Genomic DNA, 19,558 nt, shown 5'->3' on the forward strand with positions numbered 1-19,558 from the left:
ATGGGGAGCAGAATGAGCGCCCCGGGTGCTGCGTGCGGGGTCCGGCCGGGGCGCTGGGTCCTGCCCCTGCAACAGAACCATTTACCTGCATGGATTTTTGGAGCCTGACGAAGGTTTTTCCCTCGGGATCGGGGGGTTTGGCTGATGCTGCGGCCCCAGCGCTGCTGCAAATTCAAGTTCCCAGGGCAGGGAACTCTGCAAACCCCCAAATTTGGGCAATTGGTGATGGTTGGGGTTTGTTTCCCCACCAGGGAACACGGGGCCCCTTCAGCCCCTATGAACAGCCCCTATGACAACACGCACCACCCAGAAGGGAAGAAAACGCGAGCAAAGAGCAGCTTTTAATTGTCATTTACTTTATTATTTTGTAAATGTGAATTTTACAAAGCGTTTTACAATTAATGATCACATTGTTGGTTTTTATCTTAATTTTTTTAAATGGATTTCTCTTCATATGAAAACAGCTATGAGCACAGTTCCAACTCGGGGTGGGGGGGGGTCTTAATCTTTTCTCTTTTATTTTTAGTTACTGATATATCGTGTCAGCCATGGCTACAAAATAACAGTCTTAACTATACAGAGTAAGAGCACATAAATACTAGTGAATAATGCAGGATAAAAAATAAAGTAAAATAAAAAGAAGCATCGTTCGTGGCTGAGCCAGCTGAGGAACATAATTCAGTGGTACTGCGAGATTTCCTTACAGCACAGAAAGTCTTTAACAGTCATGAATTACAGTACTACTTCATACCCTATGAAGACGCTTTAAAAACAACCTTGTACTTTAAGTCCTTTTTCTTTTTCCCCAAACATTCCGTCCAAAGGATTAATGTTCTATTTGAATCAAGTGCCATCCAAATGTTCAAGTCAAAAATATTTATAACATTTATACTCAGTTGTTCTTTATTTCATTTTTTTGTCTGCTAAAAATAGTATTGCAAGTTTTGGCTTTTACCTTGACATAAAAATCACAATTTTTTTTTTTCTTTTTTTTTATATTTTTTATATATTTTTTTGTTTTGTGCAAAACGCTTTAACAGTGGAAGAAACTGGTCGGGGGAGTCGAGGGGGTTTCAATGCGGGTGCGTTGGACCTCGGCCCCTTCCCCGCCGGGGACTCGGAGCTCTTTGCAGCCCGTGGGATGGACGCCGGGATTCACCAGCCGGGGGGCGGTTGGGGGTCCTCCCGGGGCCCCCCGGCCCTTCCCCACCCGCGATTGCCAAAAAAACAAGCGATTTGGGGCAAAACCGCGGGGGCAGAGGCCTGAGGGCCGTGATGCTCCCCCACGCCACGGGAATTCCAGTTTTGGGGGGGCCGGGTTGGGGTGAACCCCCCGTGCGGCCGGAGGAGCCCCCAGGGGAACTTGTTGGGCGAAACCACAGTTAGAAGAATTGAACCATCGCGGTGACACAATGGACCCGCTCCCCGGTGACACCGGCCCCGTCCCTCCCGCTGAGCATCCCCTGTGCCGGTGTCACCGCGGCCAAACCGGCCGGGACGGTCACCGGGGTGGGACACGGGGGGTGGGACACGGGGGGACCCAACGCGGGACCCGCGGGGAGGCAGAAGGTCATGCAGCCCTTCTGCAAAGCAGCAGCCCTGGGGACGGCGGCGTTAATTGGCGCTAACGAGGAGAGGGGCTGGCTCCTACTCTATATGGCAGCTGCAGGTAACTCGGACGCTTACGCTCGGTTTTCTTTAAAGGTGCTTGGTATAACTTTAGATATATAATATACATGTAATATTGCTAATAGTCAAGCATAAGAATAAAGGTGCAGACATACCATAAATACTGATGCTTCGGTTTTACACTACCAGACCTAGATGAATGCAGTTTCCTATTCACATTATAAAGCAGCCCCAAGTTCTATAATTTAAAATAGTGTCGTAAACAAAGAGGAGGAAGGAGTCGCTTATGATCTGATCTTCTTAGTCTCGTTTTCCTTGGAAAAAATGATCAAAAAATTCTAAGGCACTCAGGAAAGCCGCATACAATCGATGGACTGCTCTGTTCTCACCCTACATTCAGCATTTTAAAGGGGTTACTTTTTTTTTCTTGGTTTTTTGTTGTTTTCGGAAGAATACAATCATTATCATATAACATTTTCAAACATATCATTAATCCTCCACACACAGGAAACATTAGTGCAAAATGCTTGCCCTCATCTACCAGATAAGGAAACAAAAAACCCAACGCCCTTCACATTGTAGAAGTTTGCCTTTCTAATAATAATAATTAATAAAACAAACCCAAATTAAAAATAAAAATAAAAGAAAGGAAAACAAAATAAAAGCCCCAGAAATATACAGGAAGTTGTGCTAGGTATAAAAATATATATTTTCACTGTGCAACTTGACTCTCTTCAGACTCTCTGTCCTAAGCCATTCAAGTACTGCTGCTGCTGCCCCCGGGGCCCCCGCCGGCCGCCTGGGTTTGGTCCGGAATTCATCCCCCAATCAACTGCGAACCCCGGCGGGGGTCACCCTGCTCCCCAAACCCCAGGGCCAACCAGGAGGAGGAATCCTTTGCAATATCTTAGATATATATATCTAAATATATATGCACAGACACACAGAGAGGGGGCCAGCGTTCGATCTCCGACGCCCGGATCCGCTCCCGCCTTGCCTGAGACTTTTGGCAAACCCAAACCTTTGGGGAGGCGATGAGGGAGCGGGGGGGCTCTCAGCCAAACCGGACCCCCCGCAACCTGCCCAAGAGCTGCACCCCAGCAGCCACCCGGGGGGACATGGACACCCCCAGGGCCAAGGACCTGACCGGCTCCATCTCCTCGGGGGTGCTGTGGAAGGAGCCCCCCAGCTCCGCTCTTGGGTCCCCCTGCTCAGGTTTGTTCCCCCCGCCCCGAGCTGCACCGGCCTTGGCAAGAGCCCGAGTTTTGTTTGCTGCGGTGGGTGAAGTGCAAATAGAGCCCCGGCCGCGCTGGTCCCGGAGCATCACACACCCCCGCACCGCGGTGCAGCCACAGCAAACCGTGCCGAGAACCCAGTGCCACACTCACCATGGAGTCTTTTCTCAGGGCAAAGAGCAGTAGAACAGGCTAAACGCCGGACAGCTTTGTTCCTAGGATGCAAAAAACTGCTTCAAGTATCGAAGAAAACAAAACAAATGGCCAAAAAGTTGGGTTCTCCTCTCCCCGCTCGTCCTTTCCCAATGGAAATACAAAGAAGGAAGAAAACCCTGAGCAAAGCGCCGTCTGGATTCGGGAACCAAAGCAGGAAAGACAAGAAGAGCGCAGCCACAGTCGCCTTCAAAAGTGACTTTTTGTGCACCTCGCACTTGTTTGTAGTCCCAAACTTGTTAAAGAACAAGCTGTAAATGTCATTAAAGCAGGCCGTTTAGTCACAGTACAAATCATAATTAAAATTAACAAAATAATAATTAAAAAGCCATACTTGGCTTTCACATCCCTGACCCCATCCCTTGGGTGACAGCACCCAGAGCCCCGCGGGGCCGGGTCTGCGGGGGGACGGTCACTTTGGGGGTTCCCAAGGACACGTGGGCAGCGAGCGGGGGCCGAGCGGGTCCCCACCGCGCTCCAGGGCCACCCATGGGTCCCATCCCCGTGCCCAGAGCCCCACGGGGCCGGGTCTGCGGGGGGACGGTCACTTTGGGGGTTCCCAAGGCCACGTGGGCAGCGAGCGGGGGGCGAACGGGTCCCCACCGCGCTCCAGGGCCACCCGTGGGTCCCATCCCTGTGCCCACACCACCAAGCCAAGGCCAGCGGTGCCACCAAGGCCAACACAGCCTGGGGACATTGGCTTTCAACAAGAAACCAACAAATAACTCACACTGGGCCTTTCCCCAGAAGGGCCTGCCTGGAGGATGAGCAAGAGGCGAAACGCTTCCTCCTCCCCAACACCTCTTCACAAGAAGAAGGGCTCAAAGCTAATTTATTATTATTTTTTCAACCTTTCTGCATCCAATGCACTCCAAATTATTGCAAAGTGTGAGCTCATCCAGCCCGGGGAAGAGAGGAGGGGGCGGCGGGTGAGCCCTGCGCCGGCGGCTGCACCGCGCTCTGTCTCCAGTGAGGATGGTGCAGGAGCGACGCCAAGAGCTCGCGGCTCTGGAGCAAGACCCGTGCGCTTTCCGCACTGGGATTCCTCCCCAAGCCCTTCACAGGCAGCTGGGGGGGGCTACATCCCCACCTTGGTCCCCCATTGCCCCGTTGCCCCGGGGTGATGGGGAGCAGCGGGTGACACGAGCCCGTTCGCCCAAGAAGCGGGTGACGCGAAGGTGCGAGGAGAAGCAAACAAGAAGGAGTCGCGGGGAGGGAGGGAGGGAGAGAGAAACCAAACCCAAAGCTCAGCCGTCTTGGGAACAAAAAAGCAACAAAATGAACAAACAAACAAAAAAGACAACAACCACAACACCGGCCAGGGTCTCCACCTGCATTCCACGCGCTCCTCCCGACACGTGCCAGCCTGAACGTCTGCGGAACCATCCCTGCTCCCGGCAACCGGGTAAAACTCCCCGAGACAGCGGCACCGAGCCCCCGGGGGCTCCATCCGACAGCAGAAACCTCCAACGATTCCCCCCACCCTGCCCCACTTGGCCAAAGCCCCTCTGCTAGAGACAAACATCGCCAGTCGCAGCACCCGTACCCGAACACACCTCGCTTTCCTGGTAAGTGACGGTCAAACTTGCTTTAGAGGACAAGGTTATCGATGGCTTTACTTCTGAGCTGAGTAATGGATGGGGTGGTGATGAGGGGGTGGTGGTGGCTGGGGGGTGGTCAGCTTTTCTCCTCCCCTTCTTAAAATAAGAAAAAAAAAAAAGAAAAAAAGGAAAAAAAAAACCAAAAAAACAAAAAGAAAAAGCTACGGTCTTCTAGACTAACCTCGGGAATATCAAAAAAGGAGCCCAATATTGTTTTTTTAAGTAGGTCGCCACAGACCTAGTCGTTTACAGTATAACGAATGCGATTATTTCCTTCATAAATTTTAAATACAAGCAGAATAAAAATCACATTTTTTTCAGGCAACAGTAGCAGTTCAGTAGGTAAGTGGCTTGATCACATTTTTTGTTTTGTATTAGTAACGCATGCAAGCAGCTTTAGTATTACAGATCCCTTATTTGTTCAACCCTCTTTATAAAGTCCCTCCGTAAGTACCATCTTGTCTTCTCACGGGAGTTTCGGGCCGGCTGGAGGAGCCCGAGCCCTGTTCGAAAGGTTGCGGAGTGCTTTGGGTATCCGATGCCATCGCATCTGTGGCAGCCGGCTCCTGGATCACCGAGCCAGCCCCTTCGGCGTCCTCGCTCTGTTCGAAGGACTGGTTGGATCCGTTGCTCAGCTCCACGTTCACCGTGTTAGTTCTCAAGGCTACTATAGTCCCCGAGTCGCTCCTCCTTTCTGCATAGATGCGCTGCTCAAAGACCTGAGCAGTGTTGGGTTGGAATTCGGGATCCAGGGGGACACTGTTTGTGGTGGAGCCCATGACCGTGCGGTACATCTCCATCCCCTCCGGTAGCATGGACTTAATCTTCGGCAGCCAGCGCTTGCGGACCCGGCGGGCGTTGGTGCACATATCGGCTGCGATAACATTCATCTCGCTTTCCTTAAAGCTCGGGGCAAAATTCTGACAATACACTGCAAAGACAGGGATACAGAGAGCTGAGGATGCGGAGGAAGCAACACCAGGGCAGCACAATGGTGACCGCAGCCTCTGCCCCGTCCCAGACACGTCTTGGCATGGGCTGGTGCCACCTGTGTGCCAGAGCTCTCGCAAGGACACACTGACAGACAAGGACTCCTCAGCTCGAGACAGAGACAATCAAGAAGGATAAAACCAGAAGGCACCAAAAGCCCAGGTGGCATGGGGAAGGGGGCTGCAGAAGGACCACTTGCACCCCAGAGGAGCCACAGCACGCTGGGGTGGCCAAAACTAGAGATGGACACACAGAAGCTCAACACAAACCCCTCAACAGCAGATCCACGGATGGCTCTTACAGCCGTGGTGGCGCAGGCACAGCTGCGGGGCTGGGAAGTGTCAGGGCTGCTCGTGATTAAGCGGTGGAGCCCACAGGACCATCCTCTGCCCGACCCACACCGGCCACCGCGGGGACAACCACGCACGGACCAGCGGCCCGGCCAGCGTGGCTGCTCCGGCGTCCCTGGCACAGCCTGGCAACCCCCGGCCTCAGCCCTGCGGGGACCTGGCACCCGGTGTGACGGAGCAGCATCGTCACACGGCCATGGGGAGTGACTACCAATGGGAAAAATCCAGAAGTCACCTTATGCCCCGAGACACGACAGCGTGCCATAGGCGCTATCCCTGGGCAGCGCAGCCTTCCCAGCCTCCAAAACCCTGTGCAAGCCTTGGCAACGACCAAGGAAGGTCAGGACTTGGGGCCCTAACAGGGCACTGTCTCAGGATGGCACCACGCACGAGCTATGGGCAAGAACCAACAGCGCGGCTGAGTGATTTTGTCCTTATGCATTGCACATCTGCTGTCTTGTCCTTTCTCTCCATGTGCTGCAGATCTCAGAGGGCGGCTGGAAGGCCTCTGGAGCTCAGCAGCACAGCAATAATTAGGAAGGAAAAAAGATTTATCTTCCAAATCTTAAAAAATAAATAAAAATTGCTTAGAGTTTCAACTTCCAGCACAATAATATTTATATAGGGATGTACTATCCAGAATCCAGTGATGTGAGAGAGAGCATCGCTTTCCACTGTATATCATGGTAAACGGGCCTCACTGCACCAACCCATCAGGGTTTCCTACAGCCCTAGGGGTAGGAAATCACCGCCCCGATGCCCTTCTTAGAGCTCCTACCAATAAAATAATTCACTGCAAAATCAGTGCTTTAAAATATAGCAAAACAGTCAAGTAGCAATGTTTTATATTAAGATACTGCCAAACTAAAAAAAAAAAATCTCACTTCAGACCCCCCCCAAAATAGTGCAAAATAAAAATAACTTGTTTTTCCTATAACCTGAATTCACTATATATAGTTTCTGGTGTCACACAACAGAGGTGGCCTTCCCCGCTTAGGTTTCGCGCTGCTCTCGGCTGCTGTTCCAGCAGAGCAGCAGTCAGTCTCTGTCCTTACGTTTGACTGCGTTGAGGACCCGGCTGTCCAGGGGCTTCCTGCTGGGATCGCTGGTGGAGGAGCGGATCCCCGTCCCGCAGCTGTTGGCAAGCGTGTTCCTGCAAGAAAGCCAAAAAGGTCCCTTACACGGGGACTGCAGGGGACACCGTCCTCCTCCCTTCAGGTTCTTATGGAGGGATCAATACGTTATGTGATTTTAAGGTGAGGAATTGGAAAAATGAGTGCTCAGGTTCAAGCACCCTTGAGAAAAAGCACAGAAGTCAGCGCAGCATATACAAAGGGTGAAGCACTCACAACACGTTATCTCTTAACATGGTTAAAACACCAGAAAATAAACTGAATCCCTTGGGAGAGCACGAAGAGCACGTACCGATCAAAGAAGGTGGCCAGGAGACGTCTCAGGAGAACCTTGTGTTTGACACCGGCACATAAGTGGCAATTCATCAGCTGCCCGCGGGTGATGTAAACACCTGAGCCTGGAAGGGAGAACTCAGAATGAAGCCCTTGCTGTGCCGCCAGCACCGGCCCAGGACAGCAGGACGTTGGAAAAGCTCATTGGGGACTCTTACCGCAGTCCCTTGGGGTCTTGGCAAGCCCCAGGTTATCATAATTCCTAATTTTATCTGCACAGAAAGGAAGTCTATGGATATCACATGAAAGGAGTCTTTTTTCCCTTTTTTCAAAGACACACAGTGCAAGGCTTCATTCTGTGATTTTATATGTACAGATCGGACTATTTATTCTTTCTAAAGGAAGAAAACCCCAATCCATTTGGCCTTTTCTTTTCTCAAGCGAAAGATCACAGAACATATAACTAGAAAGAAAGGAAAACTAACCCGTCTAGCACTGGAAAGGTCTTCATTTACGCTACAGATCTGTTTCCAAAAACCCCAGGCCATCACCTCTTGATACTTCTGGTGAGCAGGGAATTTTCCTTCTAACGCATAGGAACTGCTGACTTTGAAATCCCGTCTTTAAGGATGTTCTCTGGAAGAAAAGGAGCCCCTGCCAAAGCGGTTTCCCACGGCCGGGGTCTGGCAGCGCTTTACCGCAGGTTCCTTATCAAACACTTGTACTTTGTGCGTAGCTCACACGGACCGAACGGCTCCTGCCTCGGCATTGCCTTGCAGGGCGTTATCCCATTTGTCAAGTGAGAGGGTTTTAGTAGCTGCTTTTAATTAAGATTAAATAATGGGTTGTATCCGGATGCAGAACGCTGTTCTCAAGATAGAAAAAAACATCTACTGGAGAAAAAATGACCTCGTGGATTTCCAGGAAAGCCGACGGGTGATCGTCCCCGATGCTCTGGGTGCAGAGAGAGCTGCAGAGCAGCCCCCGCCCGGGCGAGACCCCACCAGCTCCCCGAGCCCCCGAAAATCACAATAATGGCCCTGGATCTCCAAGCCATCCCCTGTCTGGCCAGGTTCCTCCCATGCGTTCTCTTCCACACGTTATATTTGTCCATCTGCCGTGCCACGATGACCACCAGGGTTGCTGAAGACGCTCTTGGAGAGAGCTGCTGAAGTTTGTAGAGTCAATCGTGGCATGAAAAACCAGAGACCAAAGGAAAAATACACCAGGTCCAAGCCAGGAATGAACTTTGTTCAGCAGTGGTGTTTGAAGAGATAAGCCATGGGGGGAATGCCAGACGCTACCCAGGGTAACTTCACTTTAATAAATACAAAATAACCCAAGCGGCCACTATCGGTTAGAGATACTACTCTACTTTTTTGTCTTTTTCCAGATTGAAAAATGCAAATCAAACAGAGCTGCCTCAAGCCAATTTGCAGCTCTCACTGTGAAAATAACCTGCACCACTTGATGGTTTTAAGAAGGCTCGTGTAAAATGTACATGGGTACAAAATGAATATTCCCAATATGAAATAAATATTTGTGGTTGTCTGCTGTGCTACAGCATGGGCGTTTGACTCCTGTTTCGCATCAAAGAGCTGAAACCTTTCTGGGCATCCTCTGAAACCCAAAGTCCTTCTACACACTGACAATAAAATCATGCTGCTCCCTAAGAATTAAATGACCAGAAAGAAAGGACAAGTGATTTGGATTGACTGTGCTGCCACACGTCCTTTTGTACCTAGGGCTCTACAGGTATTAATGAAACCTCCTCATCCCGGCAGCAGGAACGGGCTGTGGTGCCAAATCAGTTCATCTACACCAGCAGGATCAATGGCACCATCTTCCACCCCATGTTGGCCAGAAATCCTGCACAGAGTAGCGAATTCTCCTCCCCAAATGAAAATAAAGAGAAAAGAAAGGACCAGACCCAATTCCTTCTCTCCCTTCCTACTGCAACGTTTCACAGTTTAGTAACATTCTCAATTTGTAAAAAACTTTCACGGTGTCTTCAAACCTTGTTCACTGACACAAATTGTATCTCCATTGCTTTGCAAATCCTATAATGCGATGGTTTGGGTTTTTTTTTCCTAAGATCTGCACATCTAAATCAAAATACAATTGCAATGCAGCCCACACCAATCAGGAAGAACACAAGCTGCAGAATTCAATTAAAATGCTAAATTAATTCAATTGAATAAATCCTGTTAATGACACATTTTTCCATCAGCAAATTAAAGGAAACTTAAAACTTTTTGAAAGATGATTGGTGATGAATAATCCAGAAAGGCACAGCAAGGGCACACCAGACGCATGACTGCAGCAACGGTGCAAGATGAACACGTTTCAGGAAGGAAAACAGCAGTAATCTCCAGCATTATCAAGCAGAGAAAAGTTTCTCCATCATTACCTGCAACAAGCTCAAGTTTTTCTCCAGGATCTCCTTCCGAGTAGAGTTTTGGGTGGCAGCGGTATCCGATCTGACTGATGAGACTGGCTGGGAGAGCAACGAGATCCCGTCGGATGAGGACACAGGAGCGGTTCTCCAGTGGGATCTGCTCTGGCTTCTCTGGAGGAACTTCAAAGTTAAAAGGGAAAACCATTAAAACAGTTTATTATGCAGACACAACATTAATGAAAGGTCAGATTTTGACTTTTGCAGGTAGCTCTTGGAAATATTCCTCCCCGCACCGGAGCTATCGGCCATGGGGCAGGTGCCACTTGACTGTGTGGAAACATCTGGTCTCCCCCACCACCCACCACAGTGGTTTCATGTGCATGTTCAGGTTCTGTGAGAGGGATTCTTTTACTTTTCCTAAGTTCATGAGTTATGAAAACGGGCAACTCCGTGCAGCCGGCATCGTTCTGGAAGCGCAGACACGGAGCTGGTTCCTTGGTGCCCCCACAAGACGGGCAGGTGACTGCACCAGGAGTCTCTAAAATAGGCGATAAATTGCCCAAGGTGATAAATACCTGCATCAGTACCATAAATACTCCTCTTGATGTTTGCTTTTCCTGCTGAAGTTCAAAGCCAGCCTGTGCAGATACCCCAAGAGCAGAAGCCACCAGGGGACAGAAGCCACCAGAGGACAGAACCCACCAGCACCTCCTGCAAGCTCCAGCTCACCCCCCCGAAACACCTTCTCTTCCTCTGCCTTTCACGGGCTCACGTTCCCTCTTGACAACAAGAGACCCCAACCAACAAGCCAAAAAACATCATTAAGCTGTGGCTTCCAAGCCAAATCACTGGATTTTGCCAGGATGCAGCCATGACTCACCCCAACACAACACCCAGAGCACAGCCCTGCCCATCGGCACCCAGTAACACGGGATGGCTGTAAGTACCGAGATGTCCCAGAGCACTGGGTCCTGTGGACATCCTGAGGATTCCCTTTCTAAAGCACATTTACAAGTGCAAGCACACAGGCTTGCTTAAAATGATAATTTTTAACAGCAAAAGAGGCCTGACGGGTGGGAGCAGCGACAGCTCGGAACAGCAGCCCAGCTCCACAAGAACTGTCTCTTTTCCCCAAAAACATGTGATAACGGGTCAAGTGCAAACCCAGCTCTGTGCCTCCCTATCTGTGAATACAGAGAGAAGAAAACAACCCAGCGATTAGCGTTACTGCACTCAAAATGTCTCCTACTCGAGAGGTGTCCTTTCCTGCAATTATTTCGGTGTTCTGGGGGCCACTTTTCCACTCTCTAGATAATATTACAAGTTTTGCAGACTTGTTGCTGCAGTAACCGAAGGGCGATGGCTCCTGGACAATGGGAGCAGTGTTCTAAGTGGGACATGCCCCGCGACACCCGGCACGGGGCTGGGACCGTCCCCTCCTCACCATCCCTTCCTAAAAACCCCGAAAAAGCTGGAATACGGGGAGGATGCCCCTTGTTTATGGAGCCGGACTGAAGGAGCAGCGCTTCCTTCGGCGATGAAGGACCAAAGAGCGGCAGAACAACCCACGCAATGTTTTGAAATTAACTTTTCTTGCCATCACGGCCAAATTACCAGTGCAAAGCGCCACGGCTTTGCGGACACATGGAATTGTCACCAGCTGCAATATCTCCCTGTTTAATACACTCCCGAGCATCCAGACACCTGCTCCGTGGAGATCGGAGTCAGCTCCTGCTCATGCAGAGGGAGCATCTGAAAGACGTCCCGTATTTCTGCTGCTTTCAAAGAGCGATAAGCAGAGTATATCCAAGTAACTCCTAGGACTTTTTTCCAGCTTGAACAAACCAAAAGCAGAGGGGCATGAGGTCCGGGGAACCCAAAACCACACTGTGTTTCCTTCATGGGCTCTCTGGCCAGGCTTGAGCATCACCCAGGCGGGCTACAGCACAATAATTAATACAAATAAATAGGAAACAAAACCAAGTGCAAATCTCCACGGGAGAGGAATGGACACGGCAGTCAGCTCAGAGTCCTCCGCAGGTTGAACCAAAAGGTAAAGTTTACATTTTTTCCTTGTGAAATCAAATACTTCATAAAGCGAACTAAAATTCAGGCTAAAAAGCCCAAGCGTAACTCAATCCGCTATTCTATTTTGGTTACATCTGTCCTGCTGGCTCGCTGTCTATAAATCTCTTATTAAACACGGGCATGAATCATTTTCTTGGACTTTGTTTCCAGTGAAGCATTAGCACGAATTCAATGATACCAAACAAAACTGACCGAAGATTCAGGCCTTTCAGTGCCACCTCAATTGAGCAGATAGCAATCGGTTATGTAAAGAAGCAGGATACAAGAGACACTTTGGTCCCACGTTTTCAAAGAAAGCCAGTCTGTTTGGCCTTTCTGCTCCAGAGAACAGGATAGTATTCGCTTCTAATTAATTTGTATCTTCGGAGGGCAGCGGTTCCTTCCCTTTGAATGAAAGGGGCAAACAATGCAAAGTATTGTTTAATACGGTTTTGTTCACGACCAAGAAAGGAGCAGAGAGGGGCAGGAAATGGTGACGGAGGAAGCGACAAGAGCTGCCAGCCAAACACTGCGATATTTTATTTATTCAGATATATGCTTCCATCTCAAACTTCTATGGATGCTGCAGCTGGCAACAAGTGGTCCAGAATGGGAAATATCCCCAGTTTTGGGGCTGAAGAAGCAGCTTCAAACCAACTCACTGGTCTGTGCTCAGAGGAAAGCTGGAGTTTGGGAGTTCTTGGCTTTGCGTGATGCTGGGGCACATGTCCCCCTTGTCCCCAAAACCTCCCACCCGGCTCAGAAATCCACTACACCATCCCCCTGCTGAGCCCGTGATGGTTTTCCTGACACCAGGAGGGTTGCACATCCCACCCAAGGTGCCTGGGACCAGAAATGCTCTAGGAATGGGACTCTGAGATGCAGAAATAGCCCCAACATGGACCCACAAGTCAGGAGCCTTGGTCCATCACAACGGCTACAAAACCACCTCCATCTGCTCCACCGCCAGTCACCACGTACGCAAACACGTGGATAATTCCCTCCTGTTCTCTACACGGCAAGAAGTTTCTTTGCAAACAGCGACATTTTACAAACATTTTTATCCTATTAGCCTATTTTCCACTGGCAGTGGGACTACCCCAAAAATAGCATCCCTGGCATCGCCAGCATCTGTCCGTGTGCGTAAACCTGGGCCGCAGAGGACACACATACGCACCGCGAGAGAGATATACGATAGAGTCCCAACCGGGACGGTTTACGTCTTACAAACAGCACATTTATAACAAAGTACTGGAATGCAGAGATTTGATTTGTGACCTATTTATACAGGGAGGTAACCTGGAATTAGTATAGGAAAAGTACTACTGGTTTATAAATACCCCTATCTCGCCTTCACTTTAGATCTCAGCCAGGAGTGAAACATCTGCCAGCCTAAAATTAAACATCTGTGTTTTACAGGGAGGAAACCGGGGCTGGAGGTTTAATGCCAAAAAAGGCCAGGGGCTGCGGGTTCTGCCGTCCCCCCGTGCCGGGATGGGCGCTGCCCAGCTCCCATCGGCACGTCCCGCAGCAGGGCTGTCTGCAACCCCGACAAGAACCCGCAGGAAAAGCGTCCGGGTGAATAGACACCTTGTTTTCCCAACAAAACCCCAGTAGCTCTTTGCTGGGGAGCACCCCCCGTGCGCAGCGGGGTCGGACCAGCCCCGGTCCTCGCAGGATCGAATCACCATTCCCGCGGTTAGAACCGGCTACTTCATTACAGCTGCAATTATCCGGCGTCGCCAGCCGTGATTTCCAGCGTCGCAGCGCGCCGGCCCCAGGCTGCGTCCCGGATGCTGCGCCAGAGCCGCTCATTACGCATTCTGGGCTGTTTCTTGCCCTCTTTCCTTACTGTCAGGAATCAGAGGCCAGGAGAGAAAACTATTCTCTCAGCTAATTACCACAACTATTCTATAATGGCTATTTTAGATGAATTTTTAATGAAGTGTGCTCTTGTCGGTTCAGGATTTCATAACTTTCAAGCCCAGCCTTTACATTCCAGCCATTTGCCGCACAAAGGTTCCTCCTCTCCCCTGCAAACGGGCACAGCAGGAGCAGGGGAGAACGGACCCTCGCGCAACTTCGCCTGCGCCTGTCAGAATTCAATTAACTGCATCTGCTGAGCAGCGAGCTGACTGACAAGAACGCGGCTCGGCGCAGAAAAACGCCGAGCATCTGCAAGTCCTGCTGAAACCCACTTCAGATCAGGCCCACGACGCTGTAATTAACAAGGATAAAAATACTTTCCTTTTGTTTAATATTTTCTGGAGTTGTGCGTTTCTCAGATCAGATGCTAGAAACCTCGTTAAGCCTCACTCGTGTCCTTCAGGCCCGTGTGTTCTCCATAACCAGCCCTAGTTACAGAATAAGGAGCCATTTTACCAATGCTCCCAGGTTGTCACAGCAGCGGGTGGGCAGGGGACAGCGGCAGTGGCACTGCGGCCACCAAACGCGGCCAGAGGCCGGTGGGAGCCGATGTTCCTTCCTCTGCAAGCTGCCACCCTGCCTACTGACACCTAAACCTACTCTGTGTTTAAGACCGGGCTTATCCTCTCATTTATCTGCAGCTCCTTTTGCAGGTCCAGCGCTTCTCCTGGTCCATCACACCAGTGTCACCGCTGCAAGAGGGACATCACAAAGACTTTCTCCTGGTTGCCTCTTCTACCATCCAACCCTTGGCCAAGGTGACCATGTGCTCTTTGTCGCTCTGGTCCTGGCTTTAGAGATCCAGCGTGGTTCTGACTATAAAAACGGGTGGAAAAAACTAAATAATGCCATCCTTGGAGCAAGAAGAGGCTTCGTGCCCCCCGGGCTCAGCGGGGTCCTGCAGTGCGTGGTGATGCTCAAGGCGGGTGATGCTTGAGGTGAATGATGCTCAGAGGAGTGCAGAACATCAACCACCAGCATCCCACCACCCGCTCGCCAGCATGAGCTCAGCCAGTGCTTCAGCTGGGCAACGAAAAAGTGGAGAAAAAGGATGAAGAATAAAGACAAAAAATCTCCGAATTTCAGGGCTTCATCTGCTGTGCTCTGCTTTGGCTTTGGTTTTGTTTTTACAAACGGGGCTCTTGGAAACCTTGGCAATCACTATTTTAAAGGGCTCCCCCCTCCCCCAGGCCTTTGTAAGGCTGTCAGGATCTACATGCCAGGAGCAGGATTAGCTGGCTTCTCTCTTCCATCTTATGGTTTTATTATTCTGCACCTTTTGAGGGTACAGTTTATCCTGAGTAATTAAAACACAGTTAGCTGTACAAGTCCAAACCATAATGGAATAGCTTATGTTTTATTTTTTTTAATCTCCTTTTTGTGTGCCCGCTTTTCCAGGAAGCCTGATACTATAGCTGGCTTACTTAAAACAGGAAACTCCCTTGAAGCGTGCTGGTGGGGGAGAGATATTTTCGCAGAAATGTGGTATATTAGAGCCTTACAGCAGCGCTGTGCTCCCCACCTGCTCCTTGGCATCGTGACACGGGTCAAGTCTATTCCCTACGGAAAACAAGCAGGAAAGCTTTGCTGTGAGATGCCCGGCTCCGGCACGAGGGCTGGATCTCCAGTGACAACCAAGAAACCTGCTCGGATTTTCCCTTTTCCAACAGGAACAACTCCCACACCACAAGAATTAGGTACAGGTGAGTAGCTGCTGCCGGCCCCGTCCTGGGGCTGGTCCTGCCCTCGCCTCCGGAATTTATTCTGTTCTGTTACTGCGTGAACTGGTCCTGTGCCAGCGAAGGAAAACGCTGTGTCCACAGGTATAATCCCACTGCTCTGAGGAATAATGCTCACGGCAAACCCACATTGGTCACCGTGTGCTCTACAGTGGGGAAGCACAAAGCAAAATAATCCCAAAAGCAGCGTGCAGGAAACCAGCCTGATTTCCCTCAGCCTTGGCAAGCAGGGCCCCACTCCTGCTGGGGGGGCAGCCATGGAGGGGACCCCAACCTTGTCCCCATCTCCCGATCCTGCCACCCCTCGCCCGTTTTGGACTAAGCACTGGGATGTGAAGCACGGCAGAGAGAGCAGACAGGCTTTTGAGGCTCATTGTCCACAACTGGCTTGTCTGTTTTCCTCAGCAAATATATCTAATAATAAAATAGTAACATCTCTAGCAGTGTGCTCTCCCCCTTTTGCACATGGCTTGGTGAAAATGCTTGGAAAATATAGTTTATCTGCTTGGTGCCTGGCAGGGGGACATGCCAAGGGGACACTGGGATGGGATGGGTTGGTGCGTGGGGATGAACTCACTCTCAGTAATAGGGAAAGCCTGGCTTTAAGTGACAGAACTGGTCATATTTGTCAAATCATCTCCCTTGCTTAAGAACAAAATCAAACGCCTTTTAGGAAAGCACGCCAGCTCTTCAACAAACACCAGTTAAATATTTGCAAAATTGGTCTGGCAATATCAGCGCAGAACCGCGGCGGGCAGAGCAGCTCCAGGCAGAGGATGCTCCGCGCTGCCAGGGCCGGTGGAGATGTCCCTCCAGGGGAGCGACCGCGGATCAAAGCTGCCAGCACAGCCCCCTGCAGCTCCTGGGCCAGGCACCGCGCAGGATGCTGCGAGTTCCACCTGCAGCGACCGCTCAAGCATCTCCCCCTCCGGTCCTGAGCCCCCTGCTCCTCAGTCTGAGCCCCCAAACTGCCCGGGGCCACGGGGTGCTGGCCTGAGGAATCACACCATGTCCTGAGTTGGGAGGGACCCACAAGGATCATCGAATCCAACTCCTGTCCCTGCACAGGACAACCCCACAGTTCACACCTTGTGTCTGAAACGAGGAACCCCCGCCGTACCCAGGCACCAGCACCAAGCCCACCACATGCGTCACTTTCTGCTATACGAATAACCAAACGAAGCCCCCCAAAATACTGCTGAACAAGCCCAAAACTCCCTGTGCTGGTTGGAGAAGGATCAAGCACAGAAGGAGAGCACAAAACCCAAGGAGCAAGAAGCCCATTACCAGAGTAGCCTCCCGAGGACTTGATGTACATCTGCCCGTACTGCTCCTCCACCATGGTGTCGTACGCCTCGTCATCCTCCTCGTCCTCCTCGTTGTGGTAGGAGGTGGGGCTGTCGGTGGTGGGGATGCTGCTGGCGCCAGGGCTCGTCCGCTCCCCCTGTGAGTACTGGACCTGCTGGACGTTGGGGATGAGGGTGGCCAGGTTGGGCATCCCATAGTAGGAGACACGGGAGAGCTTCAGGGGAGCGGCATTGGGGCCAGCAGCAGCTGTCCCCTCCCTGGCGCCGGGCTCGAGGGGCCGCTTGCCGGGCAGGGCCGCCGCCTGCAGCTCCAGGTTCTCGTGTTTGACGCGCGTGAGGAGCGGGATGGGCATGGAGGGGGACATGACGTAGGGCGCCGAGGCCGACTGCAGCTGGTTGCAGGGACTCTGCGGCTCCGAGCTGGGGTCTTCGATCATGGTGGTCTGAGAGTCACAGTGAGGAGAGCTGACCTTGAACATCAAGTCCGTCCCTTTCTCCACGATGTGCTGGATCTGCAGGAAACCCGCCGTGTACATCACCACCAGCTGCTCGCTCGCCGCCATGGTCAGCTTCCCGGTGTAGCAGAAGGAGAGGATCTGCTGGAAGCAAGCGGGGGGGACGGTTCCCGGCAGCTCAAAGGCGTTTTTGCTGTTCCCACTGAACAAGTCTCGGAAGTAGAGGCTGCTGGCGGCCAGGACTGCCCGGTGAGCCTTGAAGGCCTGGCCCTTCACCACGATGGACACATCGCAGTACAGCCCCAGCAGCCGCTGCTCGTTCAGGCAGCCCAGAACGGTGTTCCCGAAGTTGGGAATCTCTATGTGCAACATCTGCGACATGGCTCAGGATCGGCTGGAGCTCCTCAGACATTCAATGCAGGAATATCCAAAGTAGGGCACATCTGAAAGAGAGGAGAAGGCAGGGAGAGAGGCACAGCACTTTTAGACAGTTCACCAAAGCAGAGGAACCCACCTCACCCCACATCAAAGGCTCGAAGCCAAGCTCTGAGAGCCCATGCGGAAAAGCAATTGCTTGTAAAAATTACTTATCCGTGTTTTCAAACAATGTTGGAAATGCTGTTGGTGGATGGCAAGGGATATTCCAAAAAACGCAAGTATTTTCTTCAAGCTGTGGTCTGTTTAAACCAGCACCACTGATTTATTCCCCCGGGGGTTTTACTTTATGCAGGAAAATCTGAACGGTAACGGGAGAGGAGCGAACAGCACAGCAAACATAAGATAGTCAGACAAATCTCCGGTAGCATTATATAAGAAACACAACAACCAGTAGCTGTGTTGAAACTACAGAAAAGATATTTATAAAACAATGTGCCATTCTGCCTGAAATAAATACAGGATTCTGCCGGAGCGACAGCTCCCAGGAAAAAGCACTTTGAAAAGCAATCTTCCCATTCGCACCAGAAAGAGGGAGCATTTCAACAGTTAAACCCCTTCTCAACAGCTTTATCCTCCAACAAAACGAGGCTTATCTCCAAATTAAGTCAGATATTTGAGCCCCAATAAAACAAACCAACATGCCGCAGCGAGCCGCCTACCAAGTTGTCTTCTTATTTTTCTCCCCTAAAGCCAAAGCCAGGGCGGGGGGCCCCCCACCTAGACCCCCCCCAGCCCAGCGGCATCGGGGACCCCCCGGGTCACCTCACACCGGGCTCAAGGTGACGGCTCCGGCTCGGCACCCCCCGGCTCATCCGCCGCAGCCGCCCGGCCAGGCCGGCTGTACCTTTGGGCCATGGGGATAATTCCTCCTTCACGCAGCAAATCAAGCCTGGGGGTCGCAGGGAGCTCAGCCACGACCCCCGAGCCCCGGCGGGGCAGCTGTCGGTAGCACAGCCCGTGCACCGAACTCCAAATCACCGCGGATTCACCGGCACCAGCTGGAGCACAAACCCCCCCCGTCCCTCCCTGAGCTTCACGCAAGAGTCCCGATTTAAAATCCTGTTTGCCTCAAATGCTACTGAAGCAAAACTATGGTTAACTAGTACTGAAAGCTCCTAAGAACAACATAAAAAAAAAGAGAGAAGTTTATCTGAGAAAGATTTATAAAAAAAAAATCTCCTCCAAAAAGAAAATAATAACCCACAAAGAGCTGCTCTGTTCCCACTGCTGGGGAGAGAAAAAATGTCCTATCTGCAAGGCCACGGGGTAACAGGAAGAAAAGGGAACACACTCAGAGCCAATTTAATTGTATCTGCATGGTTCAAATAAATTCTCCCGAGCGAGAAGTTCCCGGTGGCTCCGGCGGCGGGAGCGAACGTACCTTCGGCAGCACCGCTCGCCGGAGGGATCGGTGTCCCCCCGCGTCCCCCGGCCACTGTCGGCAGCACCGGCGACCGCTCGGGGGAGGAGAAATAAAATATAGTATCAAACCCTGGGTTTGTATCTGCTGCAGCTCAAGCTTTTACCAAGTCAAATCTCCCCGGCAGCGCACAGCATCCAAATGAATAGGCCGGATGCAGATTAACATTCAGGCTGCTCTCTGCAATGAATAGAGCCCTTTGATTAGGGACCTGAAGTAAATGCCAGTTTCAAACCGAAGCTTTAAAAACAGAGAAATATCAGTGCCAGAGGAATGCTCTCAGTGTTGGTACAAGACAGACTTTTGATGAGTCACTGCAATGCAAACAAAGATGGCAGAAATACTGTACTGTATGCTGATGAAATGCTTAGTGGTGCCACGGCA

General features: G+C 51.1%; 1 protein-coding gene across 5 annotated transcripts in view; it reads right to left on the reverse strand.

Annotated features, from left to right (window-relative positions):
* Window positions 1-339: 339 nt before the first annotated feature.
* Window positions 340-19,558, reverse strand: part of NACC2 (NACC family member 2) — a 71,406-nt gene continuing 52,187 nt past the window's right edge. For 3 of the 5 annotated variants that reach the window (XM_065035571.1, XM_065035567.1, XM_065035569.1), the window contains exons 2-6: window positions 16,842-17,759; window positions 9,835-10,002; window positions 7,444-7,549; window positions 7,074-7,171; window positions 340-5,609 (exon numbers count right to left, since the gene is read on the reverse strand). In XM_065035571.1, coding sequence (XP_064891643.1) covers window positions 5,110-5,609; window positions 7,074-7,171; window positions 7,444-7,549; window positions 9,835-10,002; window positions 16,842-17,697 — 1,728 coding nt within the window. In that variant the 5' untranslated portion in view covers window positions 17,698-17,759 and the 3' untranslated portion in view covers window positions 340-5,109. Of the gene's footprint in view, window positions 5,610-7,073; window positions 7,172-7,443; window positions 7,550-9,834; window positions 10,003-16,841; window positions 17,760-18,598; window positions 18,959-19,135; window positions 19,365-19,558 lie in introns of those variants that run through there. The other 2 variants (XM_065035568.1, XM_065035570.1) reach the window with 2 other exon arrangements.

This window comes from Columba livia, chromosome 19 (genome assembly GCF_036013475.1).
Source record: "Columba livia isolate bColLiv1 breed racing homer chromosome 19, bColLiv1.pat.W.v2, whole genome shotgun sequence".
NCBI lineage: Eukaryota > Metazoa > Chordata > Aves > Columbiformes > Columbidae > Columba > Columba livia.